A 22,488-nucleotide genomic window follows, 5' to 3' on the forward strand; every position below is an offset into this window, starting at 1 on the left:
CTGTTGTCTTCATAATTTTCAAAGGAAAATATTCCAAAATCAAGCAAAAGAAACATTGCACCTGATAAACAATGTCCTACAACAAACCCATTCCAAGGTCAGAGAAATAAAAAGTTATCCTGGAAATTTTTACTGGAAGGATGAATAGTGTTATTATGTGCTCTGCATTATTAGACTGTTGATGCAAACTTGATGCAACTTTTGTACATTGACAACATAGTATCTGTAAATCAAGAAGTGATACAGCTTCACAGGAAAACATGAAAAGATTCTTTTGTTGATAGAGATTATTTTGATGTTCAGCATCAAGGAGACAGACACCTTAAAGCAAGTCTGAGCACTTCATTCAAAGGGAACTTATGAGGGAGATGAGACCTCTAGTATGGATTTGAGGACAAGATCATAACGGAACAGAGAGTTTGTTATGGTTTCTTTCTGAAATACAAAAATGGCTGAAAGTCAAAGGTGGCAAACAGAGCGCACACATTGTGTGCAAATAAAACTAAATGGAAGTCCTTTACTATGGATCAACCGATTTCCTCTTGTACTGCAAAACTGCTCAGCAGGGAAATACAGTTGCACATGCCTTTATGTGAAAAACTTTTCCAAGTAGAACAAGGTACTCCACACATGTGGACAATGAGTATTATATATAAAGGTTGGGTTTATCTTGCCACATTTCAGGTGTATAGAAATTTCATAGGTCAAGTCTAAAGGAACTGTCTCTCTGAGGTAAGCAGGCAGAAATAGGCAACTGTAAGACGATGCATGCATTAAAAAGACCTTTGGAGCTGCCTGTTTTTCTGTGTTGGCTGCAGATGGAACAGGGATGGAACTAACTTTTAGACAGCTGGCCTTCTGTGAGACAGTATTCCTGATAAGGTACAAAGAAGTCGTTAGTGCAGGGAAGAAAATGCTCTATTAATGTTTGCTTTGGCTTTTATTTATTTATTTATTTACTTATTAAACATTTGTAAAGCAACAAGAGTAAAAGAAATGATCTATGACTTTTCTTAATCTCTGATATTTAGGCTCAAGGGAAATAAATCTGGGTTTAACAGAACAGACTCCATTTTGAGGCCAGGGTTCCAAAGATCTGTACAATATATGATGTTGGGAAAACATCAGTAAGCTGTTTGCATCAGTAAACACTGCTGCACTCTTATCCACCTGAAAAACTTGAAGATTGAAAGAGCATACTCAACACTGTCAGTAGTGGGGGCTTTTGCTTAACTCAGTTTCCTCCATTAGACAGTATTATCTGTGCATTCCTTATTAAAGCATTTCTACCCGTCTGTTTCCAGAGCATGGAGCAGGAAAAAGAGAGGGGGAATCACCTCACTGAAAACAGTTCTCATTCTCTATGCATTCTTCCAAATCTTGTGAATGGTGATGGCACTTGAGGAGTCAGCTTTTCTGTAATGGCAACTTCTCTATGATGTTTCCATTTAAGGATACAAAACTATATATCATTTTTGAAAATATAATCTTTTTAAGACAAGTTTTATTTGATTTTATTAGAAGCGGTATTTTATATGTAACACCACTGACACGACTGAAATTACTGCTAAATACAGGCGATATGGTTTAGTTTAGTTTCAAGTATTTTCCTAATCCACGTGCTGATTCCACTGTAACATATTTTATCCTGGTTTTACTAGTTCCTCTCTCCACCAAGTTCTACATCAAAACATTCCAACTTTCTTGCAAATTAATAATTTGAAATGAAAGGAATCCATCATTCTAAAATGGGAGAAGACAAGAAACATTATCTGGAGTGCCCACTTCCTTGATTTAACTTACAAATCCACAGCCTAGTGACAAAAGCTTCTTTGTCTGATAGTGTAGCAGTGCACTGTATGGTAAGTAGGGCAGGATATACATTTTTACATATAAAGTTTGTTATTGACATCAGTAGACAGCATAAAACTAGGATAATGAAACAGAAAAGTAAAACTTTTAAAGATACATATATCTTCAAGAAAAGGATTCTTTTTTCACCTGTGTTAAAAGTGCTGGAACACAGAGATCATAAAATCTGAACATCGTCAAACATTATCTGATGCCACTTTCCACTTCAGATAGCTCAACCTGACACTCTGTTTGGTTTACCCTTTGCTAAGATGGAAGCCTTACTCTGAAATGACCTCTTTGGCTTTGCAGTGAATTGTTTTAGTAAACAGATGGATCATTTGACTCAAAGGAAAAAAAAAAAGTAGAATATTCATTTAGGCCTGCAAATCATTTCTCTGAATGAAAATAGTAAATTTGAAGTGCCTGAGGCGTCAAACCTTTCAGGAGTTGGAATACTGCATGCAAGTGGGCTGTTAGTGTCTTGCCCTTCTTTTATGTGATTTATTCTGTGTACTTCATACTAGAAAACCTTTAATTCCTTACTGTATGGAAACATTTGAGGAGTCATATTCATTTCATTTTATTGGCAGCCTTGTGGGGCAACACGTAGTTGTATTTAGTACAGCTATGGTACATCTTTCATTAAATGATTTCTTTTCCAGTCTTACCCATAATCAAATGAAGATATTACTTCACTGAAGATATGAAAATTCCCCTAACTCTTGTAATTAGGAACATGAGCATAATCAACTTACTTTTGTTAGTCTATAAATGGAAGAGTTAAGAAAGCAAGATCTCTTTCCCATTTTGTGGGTATGGACTATCACATTTTGGATCTATGTTGATTTTTGTCAATAGACTAATCTTTTGCAATCTGTGCATGGTTATAGTTGCAGTGACAAAGAAAATGTTGTAAATTAGTTGAAATATATAAAATCTTTAAAGTACTGATGCTCATGTCCTAGCTACAGTATTATTTATTATCACTTGCCTGTTGTAGCATGTGATATAGAAAAGACCAATTGATCAACAATTATAAATTTATAAAAAACATTCAAATTTCATTAATTTAACCTGTGTTGGGCTCTGTGATGCACACTTTTGTCTGCTTAAGGCTTCCAGAAAAGCATTTTATCTTCTTTACAGGAATTAAGAAATTAAGCATTCACTACGATGTAACTGTCAAATATTTTATTGGTAAGTTAGGTAATATGCCTATTGCCCAATAGGTTGTTTTTAATAATGATAACAACAATAAAAGTAATAATAGTAATGTTTGTAAATATCAGCTCTGGAAGTTCATACATGATTTTAAAAACGAAGATCTATTTTATATGTTCTCCTCAACTTGTCAAGAGTTTGGCAGAAACACATCCAGAAAGCTATTTATCTGTTATTTTTCCATGAGAAAAAATGAAATGTTCCTTAATTTTTCCAGGATGGGAACTACTCTCAGGCAGTGGCTTATCACCTCAAGCTGTTAGGACACAGAAGGTGCAGTAGATACAGAAATCTACAACTCCCTAAGGATTGGCCTAAGTCTACACAGTAGTCTAAAATGCTAATGTTTGGCTTTAATATTTTTATTACCACCTCAACTTTTGTTTATCATTTGAATCCAATGCCATTTTGTCAAAAGTTTTGCCATCTGAAATGATGTGTCAAAGCAATATGATATAATCTATTGATTCAAAATTTGTCTTATTGGAACATTTTTGATTATTCAAGCTCAACTTGTACTTCTATTGCAATAAAATTATCTCTTTTTTATTGTTTAAAATACTCTGTGCTCAAATGTGGAGAAGATAGGCTGGCTTTGAACAAAAGCAGCTCTCCAGGGAAATGCATGTCCAAATTGTAATCAAGAAAATCCTTCATGTCTCTTGTTAATTGGTGATTTTCCCTGCATATCTGATGGGAAGATTTATGGCTTTGAGCAAAAACCTCTTTCAAGGGATTCTTAATAAAGGTTTAAGGGTGGGATTTTGAAGAATGCCAAGGGGACTTCTTTTGAAAGCAGTTGAACCTCCCCCTCCCTCCATCAAAGCACATTTGAATCTCTCATTCATGTTTCCAAGAAGTCAAATTTGGCAAATGTTTATATTTTTTTGCCCTGTGCTCAGAGAGAACTAAATGACAAAGCCAACAAAAATATCCTAAATCTCATTTATTTATTTATTTATTTATTAATCAGTACTTTGCCTATTTATGGCAATTCTAACAATTCTAAGAAAGCAGCTGTGAAACATGACATGGCACTTTTAAAACTGTTACTTGATTAATTCTGTGCTCTGGAAGATGTTGGCATGTTTAATATTTATTCATGAAAAGTATTAATTAATTCCTTGGGAATGGGTAGAATCTCACTAGGCTTTCACTAAGAACTCAGCAAGCTGGACAGAAAAAGTCTCAGGCTGATCTTCAATTTCCTTCTGTTCCTTCCCTAATAGATTTTTTCACTATATGTACACTTACCCATCCAAACGATCATTCCAATTTTCTTAAAAAAACTACTAAAAATATTGAGCAAGGATATCACTTAAGTCCTAGTGTTTACTGCTTTAGCAGTGGCTTCATTCTATAGTTACTGTCATGTTCTGGCTGGGTGAAATATAAGCCAAGAGCTTTAGAATTTCATTTGAAATACTGAAAATCTAACATGACTACTCTATAATCTATATAATCTGTTATAATCTTCATAGTCTTGATTTTCTGACTTAGAATTAACTTGAAGTTAAATGGACATCTGTTTTTTGTTTGTTTGTTTGTTTTTCCCCATAGAATTTGTGACTTCAGCAAATATTTTTGCTTGAGAAACCTTGAGAGTTCTTGAGTACTTTGTAAAAAGTTCTGTATTGTTTAAAACCAATATGGTTGTTTTTACACAGATTCTCTGTATTGGTAGAAGTATATGGTGGCTTGAAGCTTCCATCTTTAAACCAGTCTTAGAACTCTAAATCACCTAAAAAGGAAATCTAGTTTGCTTTTACCAACTCATTACCAGCAGAGGGCATTGCAGCGTAGTTCACAATAAACAGTACATTAATCTTGGAAACGATCTTGAAAAGAGCAAACAAAAGTACATTGGAGTTTTGATAACGATCTTACTGAAAGATGTGCAAACTCTGAAATAATGTTACTGAAATTGTTGCAAAGGTATTCTCATGGTAATCATAGATCTCAAATCTTGTAAACCTCACTTGTTTCGTTAAATCAAAATGCAAATACTGCAACACGAGCAGTACTGCATACCTCAAACTGACATCAAGAATAAATATGATCTACTTCCTTAAAATTCAGGAAGCAAATTTAAATTTTACAAATAATAATAAATTAGAAGAAAAAAAGAAAAAAAAAAACCATCAGTAAAGAGAACCAACTCTATGTGTGAACATAACCTCAAACTTCTCATGCAAATAGTTTTCTATCCCCATAGCTAAGAAAGGGTTGCTTAGTAGTACCACATTTTCATGGCAGTATGCAATGTTTTGGTATTGCGAACCTTTCTAACACCATTACCTTGCTGTTGCTTTTCTATTTACCTACCTAAGTAATACTGCTACAGGGATTACTAGGAAGGAGTAGATCCCAGGTAGCATTCTCCCCTTTCCTGTAAGAATTTCACCTGGGACTTCCTTTGGTTTGAGTATGTATTCAATCTGATATTGCTATTTGAAATACTATTCTGTTGCTGTCCCCTTCAAGTCTTGAGATTTAAAAAGCATCTTTTTCCCATTCTTGTTGCATTCTTTGAGGTTAGCTATGAGTCCTTGCAGCTCTGATGGTGCCCTTGAGCTAAAAGTAGAATGTTTTCCCAACAGTATAGTTGAGGGTAAATGCAGATAAATTGTGTCTACTCAGTAATAACTTGGGAAATAAAAAACTTGTTCATTTACATAAAAGAGAAGGGGAAGTTTTCAACTTTTCTTTTGAAAGCAGATGGCTGCATTTTTATTCCTCTACTGATGGTAACTCTGTAATTTACTCTTGTATCTTCTCTGAAGAGCTGAGAAGAGAGAAAACTGGAATTTGTTCTTGTGATCCTTGCTTACCATCATGCGTACACTGGAAGACTCCATAATGGCGTGGCACAAATAGCACTGATTTGCAAGAGGCAGTCAGCCCTCCACAACCTTTCACAAACACAGTATTTTTCAAATGTTCTTTTTATTTTAATGCCTGTACAGTTTTTTTTTTTTTGTTTTTGTTTGTTTTTGTTTGGGTTTTTTTTTGTTTTTTTTTTTTTGGGGGGGGGGGGGGGGTGGAGGTGTGGGGGGAAGGAGAAGAAGCAGCTGCTGGCTTTAAATTAAATGACAAAATCTACGGGAAGAAGAGGAGGAACACACTGACGGCATGTCTACACAGTCAGGAGCAGATACTTAAGTGTTTGCTTCTTGCACACTGAGAGCCAGGCACACAGAGCCAGCTGCAGCGCAGCAGCCATGTAGCTGTGTTATTACAGTAATGAGCCTGAGTTAATAAGGCCTGTTGAGACACAACCTGTGTTAGCTCAGCCTTGGCACTATGATAGCATATTTACTCAGCTTCTGGATTGGAGCTGGCTCGTGTCAGGCCATCTCAGGGAGTGGGAGGAATAGTTGTGTTACTGGATGCTCCTAACTATGTAGACATACCCTGACAGATTTGTCCTTTGGGAGATTTTAAGGAGAACACATGCAAGACCAGTTTTCTTTTTAATGAAATATTTACCTGGGGCCCAAGGCCTTTCCTTGAGCTAGTTTTTGGTTGCCTTTTTTTTAATTATTATTATTTTTTTTTAAATTCTGAAGGCAGCCTGACCTTGTGTGAGGAGGTGCATGCAGTATGGGAGCCTGGTACTGCTGTTTGCTGCACAAAGCTGGAAGGAACTCTTTTAAAAGAAAACAGCCTATTGTGTTCATGGGTATATAAGTCTCACTGACAGCATCCTCTCCCTCAGCAGCAAACCTTATTTGCCCTGCAGATTCTATGCTTTAGCACTGTTTTCAGCTGAACTTTATAATACATTTGACATGGGTCTTTCTTACCAGAGTCTTATAAGTCTTTGACAAACAACTTTCAGGGAGTAAAAAATAGTAGAAAGAAAACTTGAAAATAACTCCAGATCCCAAAAAGGTAGAAAATGCTTCTAGCAGCCAGAGAAATTTTTATTGTGTAGTAGAATCAGATGCTTCCGTTACATAGAACTCTGCTCTCTGTTTTGTGGGTTGAGAGTTAAATATTTTTCTTTTTCTTTTTTTTTTTTTTTTTTTTCTTGTATTGCTTACTTCATGCAATTTGGTTTTACCTAAACACATTAAATACATCTGTATGCATTTTTGGTTTGGTAATTAAACTAAACAACACGTGTTTTCACAGCTCTCTGAAAGCGTATTTTTAAGTGCTTTTGATATGGATAAGGGTTGCTGAGGTGTTTGTATCTTTAATTTTTCACCTATGGTTTTCTGCAAATAACTACAGATTGTTTGTATGTACTCTGAATGTGTAGAAAGGGCTGAGATTGGGCTAGCCCTTACACGTAGAGGATGGCACTTCCACTTGTTCATTAAAACAGACATATTACCACTTCAAGCGAAGCATACTGCTGGCATAAGATTTTTGCTGCTCCTTCCAGTAGCATACTGTGCCTACTGACGAGTGGTGTGCACTTCTGACACCAGCAAATAAGCACATCAGCTTAGGGCAAAGACTTATTTCTCCTCTACCCATTCTAGTCACACAGCATACACTGAAAAAATTCAGGGGGTGTAATAAAATATATGCTCTAGGCATTAATATTGGATGTCTCTATCATTTGTAGTCCTAACTTTTTCCCTTCCTTCACTCAGGGGTAGAACATAATATTAAAACTATAGTAAGCTTTTTTTTTTTTTTTTTTTTTTTTTTTTTTTAATTAAAAGAGGTTAAATATATGGGATCAGATAGGCTTTCATCATGTAATTATAAATTGTATGCTGGCTATTTGAAATTTCAACATGCAATTGAAAATTGTACTGTGTGAGCTGGCTCGGGTATCTGCTTTGCATTTGACTGAGTTAATTCACTGCAGGTATTCAGCTTTAAGTGGCGTCTGCTTTAAATATGTGCAGTAATTCAATCAAAGAAATAAGATGGATAGTTTATGTAATCCTTTTCATCTCCAGATTGCTAAGGTTAACATTAACTATTCCTGAATTATAAATGCATACAGCAATCTCGAACTAATATGTGCAAAAAACCTTTTTTGATGGCCTGTTGAAAACCATGGAATAGTTCCTTCTTTCAAAATATAATTAAAGGAACCTACGGGCCCTGTATATCATTTCTTCCACTTATTTGTAACCTTAAACAAAAGTTTTGTGCAACTCATTTAAAACAGTCATGTGTGGTAATATTAAACCCTTCTCCTGAGCCGGGAACGTAGGTAATTTTCTCTTCAGAATTTTGGATACACCATTCTTACTGCCCTTTTCAGTGCCAGCAGATTCTGTGACATAAATGGGAACCCAAGGGGAGACCTTACAGAACAATAATGCTCTGTTGAAGCCTTCACAATTTGAGGAGTAATTAAATAAAGAAGAAGAAAAAAAGAATAATTTATGTTTGTTAGTTCATTCATTGCCATTTGGATGGGTCTGCTTGCTACCTCTCTAATAGGCTATCTGAATGATCCACTAGGTGACACCCTCAGACTCTTCCTACATTCTGTATAGAAACAAGGAGACAGTGAATACTGAATGGCTCACACATTAAATAGCTAAACCAAGTACTGAGATTTCAGGGACAGGTCTGTCTTTGTTCAGTAATATCAGAGATAACACTGGTTTTGAAACGAATACTGTGTTGTTTGTATATAAATTACATATTAAGCTGATTAGCATTTTATCATTATCAAAAACAAAGCCATAGAAGAAAAGTTGTACGTATTATTTCCTATAATTATAATAATTTTAATAGGCATTTGAGCTGTTGTGCTGAGTAGGCTGAATAGAAAATATGCCCTTAGCATTTCTTACTGGAGGAACAGAAATAATGTTTCTTTAGTGTTTTTTTTTTATTTTTGTTTGTTTGTTTGTTTTTTTCCACTGGGGATGTGCTATAGCACCTTTCTGACAGGAATAAAAAGCCACATACACCCTTAATATAAAAAGGTATTAAAGAATAAACATCAGTGGAATTTTAAGTTGCTAATGGTGAATTTTTCTTGTATTCCTTTATGTTGATAACGATGCTTTATAAGTCCTTTGAAGAAAGGATCTTTTGTCATGTTGTTTTTATACACCTAGAATAATGAGGGTTGAGCTTATTTAGGGTCTCTATCTATGAATTCAACATAGCAAATAAAACCTTAAATCTTACTGCTGTTATTCCTAACTCAGCAATGGCCATGAATACTGTTCTAAGTGCTGTACTGACCCAGTGTAGTTCATACTGAAGTCTGAATACACTAACTATGCAATCAAGTGCAGCATGAAAGAAACAGAAGTTACATATCCATATTAATGCAAACAAAAGGAAAATCATCTTAAGGCCTTAACAATCAAATGCAAGAAATTATTTCTTTGAATATCATGTTTAAACAATGACCATACAGGTCAAGAAAGAGACATAAATTGACTGATGCTGAGATGGAAGTCACAACATTTTTTGTTACATATATTAATAATCCAAATTTATTATGCAGCAACTACAGGTTTTCAAGGAATTATCTGAAGGAAAAAAAAAAGGAAAAAAAAAGAAAAGAAAAAGAAAAGAAAAAAAAGAGGAAAGGGAATAGGAAAATACTTGTGGAATTACACGAGTTACTATGGGTGAAATGAGTTACTGTAGATAAGTAGAAAATCAGCATTGGTTGTTTTTGTGGGTGAGGTATGGTCTGAATCTTTCAGGTTGATCATATGAAAGCAGACCCAAAGCCTTGAACCAGACGCTATTAAAATCCTGGAAAAAAACCAACTGTGAAAATAATAGTTAGAATTATTTGTGCAGACATCTTTACAATAATCTGATGGAACACTAACAATGCACTCTAATCTGAACAAGCTCCCTGTGATGTCAATGAAAGCTTCGTACTATATAATCGTGCTATATAAAATAATATTACTGATTTTGTCAGACTCGTTGCCAGCCTCAGAATGCTTAGAATGATAAATCTTGTGTGTATATATGTATACATGTGCAGAAGTGATTGTATAATGTACACACGCGCTCACAGAAGTATTCCTGGCAGCTAGCTCATGGAGATAACTGGGAGGCAGTGTGGTAGTTTGAAGACCAGAAAGGTAAGAGTCACTTGAAGTTCAAAGAGGTTTTTGTAGAGAGGGTGAAGCTGGCCCCATAGCACAACTAAGACAAGATGTATGTATGATGCCTTTAGAGAAAAGCAAGCTGGAATCTTTAGTAGTTACAAAAATTCAAATTCTTCTGAGTAATGTGGAATAAATAATCTTTAAAAGCACATTCTCTCTTGTGTCAGAGGCAGCTCTGATTTCAGTCACTTCGAGGAAAGAGTGCCATCTGCTGAATCACAACTATCATTTCTAGGGAACCTTTTCTTAAAGCTTTTCCAGTCATAGCTCAGTGTCTCAAACATAGGCACAAATTTGTGCACAGGGGTACTGCCTCTCTGCTGCCATTTGTCACACGGCAACAAAATGTAATGGAATTTTGTCAGGAAGGCCCAGCCTCTACTGTCATATCACCAACATCTGCATCTGGCGTTATGGGCCAACAGAAAAAAAATATAGGAGGCACTATTTTTGGAGCAGCCCCTGTATGTATCTTTATAAGTCTGAAATATGGATGGGGTTTTGTAACAACATAAATACTAAACTAAAAATTCAGCCCTTCAACTGTTATATATTCAACGCTGTAAGAAATTTGAATAGAAATATTAAATGCTGGAAATTGGAGCTAATACTTCACTGCAGTGAATTGCAGTAGATGGATGTTCTTGTACGATCAAAAGCATGCATTTTATTTTCTAAAGTCTCAGAACTTACCTGTGCTTTTGAAATTCACTTAAAACCAAGACTTTGTCAGAAGAAATAAGGTGATTCTCTCTGTGCTTTTTGGGATCAAAATTATCCATTGATAAATTCTAAAGCGGAATGTAGTTATAGATACGTATATACGTACATCTCACCATCAAGGACAGTAGGGATGCTTGAACAGCACACATTTTGTAAGAACATCTGCAGAATTAAAGACGTCAATTACTTATAAGATATTCTAATGAAGTTTTGTGGGCTTACAATTTGAAGAAATTCACTGAACTGTGCAGCTGTTGTATATTATTACATTCTAAAAGAATTAAAAAAGATAATTAGACCAGTATATATCCACTCCCAGTAATTTTTCTGAAGTAAGAAAACACTCACAGCTAACCATTATGCTGAGGAGTATTTGAGGGAGTACAAACAGAACAAGTTTTGGAAGCTCTGGTGTACTTTCACTCTAGGTGCCTAACACACAATGGATTCACACGTCTCAAAGGATAAAGATTTCCTTACAGCGATAGCAACTATCTTACATCTCTGTTAAAGATAGGGCAGTTGAGGCACAAAACATTTAAAATGCTTTATTTTACTCTCACCTCATGATCAAACGCTAAGGTCAGCCAAGCTTCAGAGCTTTAATCCACTTCTGTGGATTACAGCGCTCTGTATCAGGCTGCCCAGAGGAGGTTATGGAGTCTTCTTTGGAGATATTCAAAACCTGCCCACGTGCTTTCCTGTGTAACCTACCGTAGGGAACCTGCTTTAGCAGGGGGTTGGACTGAATGACCTCCTGGGGCCCATCCAACCCCTGCGATTCTGTGATCCTGTATTTAGAATATCACTACATCTGAAAGAAAAATAACATCCAGAATACAAGACTTCAGTACAGCATTACCTGCCTGTTTTCCGAATGACCTGAGAAAAAAGAATGCATTGATCTAGAAGCCTGTTATTTCACCAGTACACGGGAAATAGATTTATCTTGAGTAGAAAATCAGTAAACGCTTTATTTACCTTTTCTCTACAGCATATATGCTTACAGCTAGATATAAAAGAAATGGGTTCATTTATGTTGTAGATGGTACATACATCATATAAATGAATTCAAATGATTATTTTTTTTAAAGACTATGTGGAGTATTTACAGTTTCAATTAAAAACAGAAATACCTACAAATGATACAAGTAAATGGATATATGTATACATTAATTATATTCACATTCACAGAATATGTAAGTTCCCTGTAGAGTGACTTGCTTGCATAATCATGGTTTTGCCCTTTTTTAAAAAAGCAATAGATTAAAATTTGTAATCCAGCACTAGAGAAGTGAGCCTGTCTTGACAATGATAGTAGTATCACTACAGAAGGAGTAACAAAAATGCCCTCAGAATTTTATCTGTGGTGGTATTAAGTTTTTTTCTTTCATCCTGGAGACGACATAGTCTGGGCACCAAGGCTGTCTATACGGGAACTGGAACAGATACTTGAAGTGGATATGAATTCCCAGTCATCAGAAATTTTTATAGATTAAAATGGGTTAAAATATTTTTGCTGTTAAGATTCTATATATCTGACCCTGCCTTGGAACAAAGAGGTGAATTATGCTAACTCCTGAGACTTCTTTTCAGCCCTGCGCGTGACTCACATTTATTTAATCAAAACAAAAGAAAAACTAATTCATCGAAATTTCAGACTTCTCACTAGGGTTCAGGGATTATCCAGGACCTATTTCCTGTTGCTTTTTTTTTTTGCTGTGTGCTTTAATTCTGGAGGTGCTATTTAAGTTGTCTTTTATAAAGCACAGAATGATTGCATGAGGACAGTGTTTGAGCTGAAGGAAATAGTGTTGGTGAAGTGCGTCTTGAAGAAATCCCTGTGAAGAGGGGATGTGCTCATTGTGGAAAGTAGACTAACATAGATTCAGTGTACTCACAAGAGCCTTTTTTTTTGTTGGACTTTTAGTCCTATGCCACAGTGAGGGAGGTAAAACGGGGCAAACTTTGTGGCATGCCAGCATGAGTGTGATGCGATTGATGGAGGCTGTGACCGCCAGAACCTGTTTGGCTGATAACAATGGAGGGTGCGCATAAATCCTACGACGGGAAATAAAGTAAGGTTCTTTCTCTGGAGTTTTATTATCCTGCTGCAAGAAAAGGCTCATTTGTAATGGGGTTAATATCTTCAACATGTTTCTTGGAAATTAAATTTCTTTTTTACATCTCATTCAATCCTTACAACCTAATGAATCAATCCTAGAAATACATGTAGCATTACTGTGAAGCAGCAGTACCACAATATGTTGGACTTGTCTGACAGCAGTCTTTCTTTTAAGCCTCCCTCCCATTTCCACCCATGGCGTTAAGCCTTCTTGCTCCACCACTAACTAACTCTTGTGCCACATAATAAAGCCCATAGGGGCTACACCACGCTGATCATGGTGTAGGGCAGCTCACAGGCCTCTGTGCAGGACTTGGCCTTGCACCCAGTTGTAGAGCAGTGATCTGATAAGGCTTATGCCGGATGTTTGGCCTACGCCTGTGGCACAGCCAAGCCTGGTTGTCAAGGATCATTTGACAAGCCACAGCCGTGTTGCCCCACTGGGAATACCAGGCCACACTCTGACTACATAGACGTTTATTTGTTATGCCGCCTGAGAATGCAATTGATAATTATGGCAAGGGAAAGGGAAGGGAAATAATCAGGGAAGCCGTGATGAGAAAGCAGGGCTCCTTGGCCCCGAAGGTGTTATCCAGCATGGGGCCACACCGTCTTTGGGATGAGGGTGTGTAACCCTGCAGAATTTCCCAGCAATTGCAAACCATGCTTTCAGTACAAACAAGGTCTTGACAAACTCAAAGCTATTTCCAGCCTTTGGGGTTCTGGATGTCTTAAGGGCTTTTGCTTGAGTTTGGAGTGGGAGCTGCTCTGCGAGCATTGCTGCCCACCCGCCTCACGCCGCGGTCCCCCGCCCGAAGGCAGCCGAGCACCACGCCGAGGCGCTGCCAGGGGCAGCTCGAGCCAGCCCGGGGCACCTCTGCCGCTCGCCGCGGGCCGGCGCCGCCCCGCGCGGTACCTTCTGCGGGGGCGGGGCGGGCCGGGCTGCGTAGGGCGGAGCGGGGCGGGGCGGGGGCTGCCGGGCTGCGCCGCGCCGGGTGCGGGGCCGTGTAGGTGCGGCGCCTTCGCGGTGTCCCGTGGCGGCAGCAGAGCTTCGGGGGCCGGGCGGGGAAGCCCGGGGCGGCCCAGCGTGACAGCAGAAAGTTGAGCAGCTTGCTTAGGGGCAGGCGAGCAGTGCTGCTCCTCCTCCCGCCGCCGCCGCCGTACCGAGGGTGGGTGGGGGCGTCGGCCCGGGGAAGTTTTGCTCCCTCTCGCTTCCTTCCTTCTTTCCTTGCCCCCTCTTGTGCCCTCCTCCGGCGCTGGGGTGGGGGTGAGCGTGCGGTTCTCGCGTGCAGGGGGCGGCGGCGATGCTGGGTAGGGCCGGGAGCTGCCGCCGGGGCTCCCCTGCGTGAGTGCGGCCCCCGACGCGCCCGCCCCGCCGCCTTCCCCCGTGATGGGAGCGGGGGCCGCCGCCGCTCCGCCGCCGCGCTCTGCCCGCCTCCAGCCCCGTGCTCAGTGACTCGCGGCAAGGAGGGCAGCGGGAGCCGCTACGTGAGCTTCGCTCCCGGAGCTCTTTGTTGTGCGCGTCCCGGGCACCGAACAAAGTCTCGGGCCGGAGGAGTAACTCGTGAGCGGCGGCTGCGGAGAAGCGGGGCTCTTTTGTGTTCTGTCTTCGCTGTGGATGGTCCTGGGAAGTGTCACGGCGGAACGCCTGGGCCGACGTAGAGTAGAGCGGGACCGGCTTGAGCCCGCAGCACCCGGGTGTGACAGTGCCGAGCGCCGCGGGATTACGGAGCCTCGCTCGCATCGAGCCGCTGTGGGATTACAAGTGGGGGCTCTTCTGGCATGAGACTGTCTGCAGGCGCCACCTGAGGACAATGGTCGCGGAGTTTGCTCACTTTTACCTCTGTGGATTACTCTGCCTCGCCTCAGGTAACCGCAGCCGACGGGAGAGCCAAGGGGAGCGGGACTACGGCGGGGGGCAGTAAGGCTGCTCCGGACCTCTCCGCGCTTTCCGTCCCGGCTCCGCCGGCGGGGCGCTGGGGTGGCTGGAGCCGGAGGGGGGGAACGGAGCACGGCAAAGCGCGTGGGCTGGGGCGGGCCACTGGGCGCACCCCATCGGTGGAGGCGACGGGAAGCGGCTCCCTCCCGCTCGTTCCGCTCGGCCGGGGTTGGGAGCGGGTAGCGGCTGCAGGTAGCGCCTCTGCCCCGTGGCCGCCGTTACCGTGTGCGAGGGGCCGCCGCCGGGACGGGGTCTGCCTCGCCTCCCTCCTCGGTTAAAGTTTATCCATGTGTGCAAAGTGGAGTGTCAGCGTGATAAATGGGAGAAGGAGAGATGGCTGTGGAGATAGAGGGGATTAATGGTCATTAGTCACTGTTTGAGCGGGGCTTATGTGTGTTGGGGCATCTTATCGTGCCTGTAGATTAAAGATAGGGCCGTACTAATAGGGTATTGTTGATAGCAGATTCTGTTCGCCTGCAGATTCTCTCTTTAAACGCCCTATCAAATTGTGGTGTTGAGGAATGCGATGGAGCAGAGTGTAATGACTTCAGGCCGGGTCCGGGTCCCTCTGCTTCGCGGTGAGGCTCTCAGTGCCGCGCTCCGGGTTTTGCGCGTATCTTAATCCGAATGGAGCGGTCCTGGGGGGGATCTGGTGCTTGGCTCTTGTTCTCCTTTCTGTATAAGCTTCCTGTTATTCTTAGGAGACCAGACCTATCTGTCTGCAGCGTGCCTCCACGCTCCCAGCAGCTCCTTTTGTCACGTGTTGAAGTGAGCTATGACTAAATACAGCAAAACCTCGCGTTACGCCTAACATACAAGTCGGTGCCCAGGCTAACCTTAATTGATTTTTATAAGTTCGCTGAGGACCCCTTTTTGTAATTAAAGCTGTGGTAGTGTGGGACACCTGGTCAGTAAATGAATGAATGAACTTTTTGAAAGCCTTAAGTACACTGCCTGAAGCTTTAAAGTCTTAATTATGTCACTGAATGCAATAACTTATGTCTGTTTCTAGATGGTATCATAAATTTAACTATTACATTTTTTGCTGTTAGGTATTAGGTTTACCTCTGTGGCTTTGAGCGTGGAAAACTTTGCATTTCTCTCTCTTTTGAGAGCAGCTCTAACCTTGTTCACTCTAAACTGTCAGTTGTGCCACCTTTGGCTTGGTCTTCTCCATGTTGTGGTTTGTGACCCTGCACACAGCAGAGAGGTTGAAACTAGATAATCATTGTGGTCCTTTTCAACCCAGACCGTTCTGTGATTCTATGCTACCTTTATTTAATGGAAGAAGGAACAGAAATGGGCAGTCCTTTTCCTTCTGTACCAATCCTCCCTCATAAGTGGTCTCAGACACAGTGTACTAACTCCCTTCTGGACTGGGATATTCCTGGTTCCAAGTTAAGCAACAAGTTTTCAGAGTTGTGTTTTTGTTGTTGTTTGTTTTGTTTTTTAATTCTCTCATGTATCTCTGAAATAAATGCTGAATGTGTTTGTTGTTTTGGTGGTGTTTTTTTTTTTTTTGGGTTTTTTTTTGCCTTGGGATAAGGACATTTTCCCTAGTAATGTTGACTCCAGCTGAGTTCTGGGGAACAAAGAAACAAAGGAAAGTCATGAATGTCTGTGGAGGTTTTTTAAATTTAGCCTTGTAAGTAAAGCCAATAACAAAGACCAGAGGGGGACTTTATTCTTACTCCCTCACCAGAAGGATTTCTCTTTCTCTAAGTTATGATGTGGTCGAACAGTTGGTCTTGCCTGGAACAATAGGGATGCTGGAAACCTTAGGCGTGACAAAGTTTGAGGGCAGATGGTCTTAATGCAGAAGGAAGGACAGGAGTCACCTATGGCCGTTTCTGCATGGATATCCTTTCAGTTCCATTGACAGCTGATCTGCTTGCAGGTTGATTGATCCTTTTCTCCCCTTTCCACTGAAGGTTTGCACTTCCCTCACTTGCAGCTCTTCTAAATGAACGGGTTGTGTGGTCACGCTCTAAAGTGGATGTTGGGAACTTCTGCTGAGAGGTGGGAAATAGCTGGGGGATGGGGAGCAGGCAAACCTTTACAATAATAAAAAAAGATAAGTAGGTTAGCGTTTGTTAAAACAGTAATTGGTAAACCACTTAATATTTAAAACCCCTAATTCTTACCCTGATGTTGCCTCTGTGAAGCAGCTTCTTTCATCTAAGCCTGTGGTTAATGAATGCTGCATAAATTTAAATTTGGAATCGTTTTGAATGCTGGAACATGGCTGCTTATTCTAACAATGTAATTTCAGTGCTGCTTTGCATAAAGGTGAGAAGAAAAATTAATTTAAGTGGTACTTCTCTGGTGTTCTTGTTTTCTTGAGTGTTCACCTGCCTTCCTGCCCCTTTTCTTTCTTTCCTTTACAATCCATTGAGTTATTATCTCTCCTTCCTCCTCCCAAAAAAGAAAAAATAAAAATAAAACAGATTGGTGTGTTTGGGGAAAACAAAACGTTTTCAGTAATCTGCAGAATGATGTGCATGGACACTTTTGCTGAGAATGGGAATGTTAAAGTTGTTGGTTTTTTTTCCATGCGCACATTCACTGCTCTAGCAGTCTGTAAGGCTGAGTACATCATCAGTTGATTTTCTGATCTCTTGACAGAATTTTTTATATTTCTACATAGTGTTTTACTGCATAGCTGATTCCCACCTGCTCAAGGTGTTTTTCACCTACCCAGTCTGTGATATCTCATACCGATTACTGTACTTCAAACAGGATTGGGAAATTTGATAAAGGGATTTTAGGCTGGGTGAAATAGGGCCTCTTACAGATCTGAGGCAGGCATGGTTTCCATAGATAGTTCTAGCCAGTGGAGGGCAAAATTGTCTCTTACATTCCTTTATGGGAGAGTCGTCTTCCAGTGGTTAATAGTTTAAGGGTGTCTATGGAGTGTCCCTGAGGTCCTTTCCAGTTGGCTGATTTACCTATTGGATTAAATAGATCAGCAATTTCTTTGTAACATCTAAGTTTGTGCTTAAAGGGGGAAGCGTTCCTTCTGCAATGAGAGAGCAATCTGTAGCTTTCATGAAGTGGTATTGGAGTATCTCCAGTAACATTTCTGTACTTTTGCCATAATTTCAGTCTGAAAATTATATTTGGAAGAATAATAATTAAAATAATCAAATTGGTTGCTCCTAAAGTAATGCTAGCGAAGGTGACCTGCTGTTGCTGCTGCTCAAATCTACTGGTTGGTCTCCACAAGCATTCAGAGAGCACTGACTAATATCATTTCCACATGGAGGAATTCATTGACACACCTTTGCTTCATCCATGCTTCCAAGTCAGACACCATTCTGTCAGACTGCCCCTCTTCTGCCATCTGTCACATAGCCACAACATGTAATTGAATATTGGTGAGAAGGTTCAGCCTCTACTGCCATACCACCAGCATCGCCTCTGACCTTGTAGGTGATGTCACAAAATAGGAGGCATTTATTTCAAAGTAGACTTCATATAAAAATAAAATAAAAAATTATATATATATATATATATATATGTGTGTGTGTGTGCGTGTGTATATATATATATATATATACAATGACACACTAATTCAAAGGTTTCTGAATGTCTGAGTGCATGACCTGTAACCAAGTAATCCATGAAAGCATTAAAGAAGCCTGTGTTTTTTCACCTATCCTTAATGCGCTGTGTGCTGTTCTAAGTAATTCTGCTGTAGGAATGTTTAAGAAGGATAGCTGCTTGCAGTTTAAAAAGCTGGCCAAACTTGCAGTATGTTTGAGTTCAGACTGTAAAATAAATCGCCGTGTGCTGTTATTATTTCCTTACCTGTGTTGGAACTTTTTCCAAGTATCCAGGTGTTTGACTGATTACTGCTCATCTGTGTGAGCACTGATGTGATATGTTGACAACAAACCTCCCCCCACTTAAAACATTTACATTAGTATTATTTCTGTTGTGTTTCAACTTTTTTCATACAGTTTAGTAATTAATTTGGAAACCTTTAGAAAAGAAAAACATCTGAACTGTCTTTTTTTACTTGCTGTGGTCAGTGTTTGTTACCAAATGCTTTCTTGCTTCTGTGCCGTGTATTCCTCTAGCAGTGTCCTGAACTAACATAGCGTAAAGGCACCAGCTGTAAAGCTTAGGGTTTTGAACTTTGCAGGACTAATGTGTGCAATCTGTAATACTTAATGAGAAAACATTAAGTCATATGAAGTGTACTTTATAATCTGCTATTCAGTCTATGGGATGTAGTTTCTAGTTTATTCTACAAAGGTAGATGAATAGTTACGCATATTACCAGAAATTAGCAGCACTTGGGTAGCGGTACTGTTTAATGTCAAGTAGTAGCGTGTGGTATCCATGCCAAATGATGTGTTGATGTGAAATACTCAGGAGGTGATTGCCATGGAGGTTCTGTGGGGGATCAAAACCAGTCTTCATAAGAGGTACAGATTATAAATGATCTCTTGAGACACTTAACTCTGAGAAATCTTCTGCTGTACTTGGGAAGAACTTATTCACTCTCAAGTAATGCTCCTTCTTGTTTGGCTCTTAATCTTCTTAAATAACTGAAAGTTCTGTTTCACAGTCCTAAACAATGTAGCATTATGCCTCGTTAGAGGATGGTTTTGTCTCATTAAAAAAAATATACTTAGGTTAGCAAGTCCCATGGCTTGTGCAGCTTCAGAAATTTATTTTTTATTTATTACTATAATCTTTAAATACCCTGTATGAATAACAGTCACCTGACTTTGTACCATGGTAGCTATTTCAAAATCTTTTTTTGAAGTATTTCTCTTTCATACTGAAGATCATCCTTGTCAATGTGTTGAATTTCTTGTGTGCGCACACTTGTACAGCAAAGAGCATGACTTTTCTTTGTTAACAGTTGTTAATATTTTGAGGTTATTTTGTGGTCAGGAAGTTAGTAAAGACCTTGCTCTTTCTAAGCAAACTAAAGAGCACTCAAGAATTTTATATGTTGAGGTCCTGACACATTTTATGTGTATATTCAGCTCTATAACCTCGTTGGGTGGTGATAACCTTCCTAACTTTTCACCGGAGTGCCTCTTCATAAATTGTAAAGTAAATAGTGAAATAGCTTAAGTAGTGACTGAGGTGTATTATGAGTACAATAAATTGTGTAAACAAGAGAAATAAGAGTGTTTTCCTGCTGGTGACTAGAAGCTTCAACAAGAGGTGAGTGTAGAGTTGTGTAGAGATACTTTCAATATCTAAAAAAGTGAAGAGGTGCTTCAGCTGCGCTTCTCTTCACACCTTCCTTAGTATTCAAGTAGCTAATTCTAGTGTTAGAATGTAATGGTATCTTCCACACATACGTGAATGTTTCTTGGCTGAAAATTGCATCACCCTTAGATCAGTTTTGGTGTGGACAGAAGGGCATATTATGTGAAGAAAGAGGATGTTTCATGAGCACAACTATTTTTGTCTACAGGCTTGAGCTACTGATGGTAGCCAACTACATTAAAATCTCAAATTTGAGACTCTGTACTATGGAAAATCAGGACAGGTGAAACTGAGGAACAGCTGGGAGGCTGATACTAAATTACAGATTTTCAGTCAAATGTGCAGGGTTCTATTATTCTGCTGTTGTATTCTGTTTTCTTTTTCCTTGTTAATTATCAGAATAATGAAAGACTTGGGCCAGGGACTGTAAGTTACCATTCCATGACATTGATTATAAGCTTTCTTGAATTAATGTGCTGGATTTCATTCTGTATGCCAGAATTTTTCTAAGTTGACAAAATGCTTTTTGAATCATCAGAAAAATCATGTATTTAGCCACATAAATGTTAATGCTTGATTCCAGAGCATTTTTAAGAGATGAGAGGTTATGCCTCTCAGGACAGGAATGCTTTAATTGGTGTAAAAACAGCAACATAAAATTAGCTAGAGGAAAAGTTGGTTAACTATTCTCAGTTATGAACCTGAAGTTCACTTCATGTATAAGTAGAAGTGTTCTTCATGTTGATGATAGATGAAAGTATGGATAGAGGGTAAATGGAGTGTGTATAGTACTGTGTCCCTCATGAACAGAGAAGCCATTTCTCCTTTGTGTGTGTCTTCCGAATGGATAACCAAGTAGTGTATCTCTCAACTATTTTTACCTGTAAAGAGAGAGCAACTTTATGTTTTTATGCCTTTATGGTTCTCAAACATATTCATGTTTGCTACTTCCATCTCTATCCAAAGAACTGCACATAACTTATGCATTTTGTAATGTAACTTTTAGGGAAATAGTTTTAACTCATTGCTGCAGGAGCTTAAAACTTGAGAATCTAACTTGGGCATGCACTTCACCTTCTGACATAGAAGCTCAGTACATATATTTCTGTAACAGCAATAGCACTTCTCTTCATCTTCAGTGTAATTCTTAGCACATTTGGTTTTGATCTTGTTTTCTATGTACACTCTATAGTGTATCAAAACATGAGTTTTTAATAAAGATGTCTTAAGTATTCGTCTTTATAGTCAGAATCCTGACATTCTATATAAAATACTTGTGTTAGCATGCATACCTTCTCAAAATAGTAACTGTGTTGGTGGAGCTTTTTCTCACTTGACTTTCAAAGAAAAATCCATAAGAAACAATTGGATTCCATATCTAAATAAGGGGAGAGTCCCTCTGTGGATTAGCTTGACTGATGGTAGAGGTAAATTCCAGAGTGTGTGTTTACCTTGTGTTCTCTGCTGCTAGACTTTACACTTTCGGAGCAGCACAGAACTTTTTGTACTTTGTTAAATATTTATTTACATGTAGATAAATCACTAAAATAAAAAGAATGTTTGCATTTAAATATACTGTAAGTTCTGATTTGTTGAAAATAGTTATGTAACGTTATTGAAGTGACACAGATAACTTTTTGATCAGAAAACATGCTTGTTTTCTGGACTGCTACAGTTATGAAGCACATATATCGTTTTTGAAGAAATTTGTAGTCTGATACACAAAAATTATTGAAACTGTCTTTTTTTGGTTAGCAAGTATTTGCTCAACGTGGTGCTGCATTGCCTTAAACCTAATGCTAATATGATGAATGATTAAAATAATATGAAAGCCCCTTAGTGTCAATTAAAGATTTGCAAACGTAACTTTCTGGTGCTGAGATCTGGTTCTAAAATCTTCAAATTAATATTTTGCTTTCTACATCTTTGATAGTTGAATAAGCTCAGCTTTGAAACAGTACATCTTCTTAGACTTGGAGTACAAGGTATATCATGGTGACTTTCCATCCACTGAAACCTGAACATCATCCTCAGCAGCAGTGTGGGAGAACTGTATGGTCAATGTACTTCTTGAATTAACCCAGTTTTGCAGTCCTTTGTCTTTTTTCTCTTTAACTGTCTTCTATATAATCAGTCTCTTAATTTCTTCAGTATTGTTGAACTATTTCATGAGCGAGCACGCTGGTATCGCATTAAATTTTGCTTGGCTGGCAGTTTTGTGCATTCTGAAATTTGCATATCCCCAGGCAAGATTTTGCATTCTGAGTTAGTTGTATTGCCTACTATCTAATTACTTAACTGCCATTATGTTGAAGGCTAGTTAT

At 39.2% G+C, this 22,488-nt stretch overlaps 1 protein-coding gene across 15 annotated transcripts in view; it reads left to right on the forward strand.

The window, feature by feature from the left end:
- The window catches only part of ROBO1 (roundabout guidance receptor 1), a 692,513-nt gene that overhangs the window by 371,489 nt on the left and 298,536 nt on the right, over positions 1–22,488 (forward strand). For 3 of the 15 annotated variants that reach the window (XM_085547258.1, XM_085547263.1, XM_085547290.1), the window contains exon 1: positions 14,081–14,859. The exons of the other annotated variants lie outside the window; for them this stretch is intronic. In XM_085547258.1, coding sequence (XP_085403384.1) covers positions 14,805–14,859 — 55 coding nt within the window. In that variant the 5' untranslated portion in view covers positions 14,081–14,804. Of the gene's footprint in view, positions 1–14,080; positions 14,860–22,488 lie in introns of those variants that run through there. 15 annotated transcript variants of the gene reach the window in all.

Source organism: Coturnix japonica, chromosome 1, assembly GCF_054131305.1.
Source record: "Coturnix japonica strain WE chromosome 1, WE-NBRP24, whole genome shotgun sequence".
In the NCBI taxonomy this organism is placed as follows: domain Eukaryota; kingdom Metazoa; phylum Chordata; class Aves; order Galliformes; family Phasianidae; genus Coturnix; species Coturnix japonica.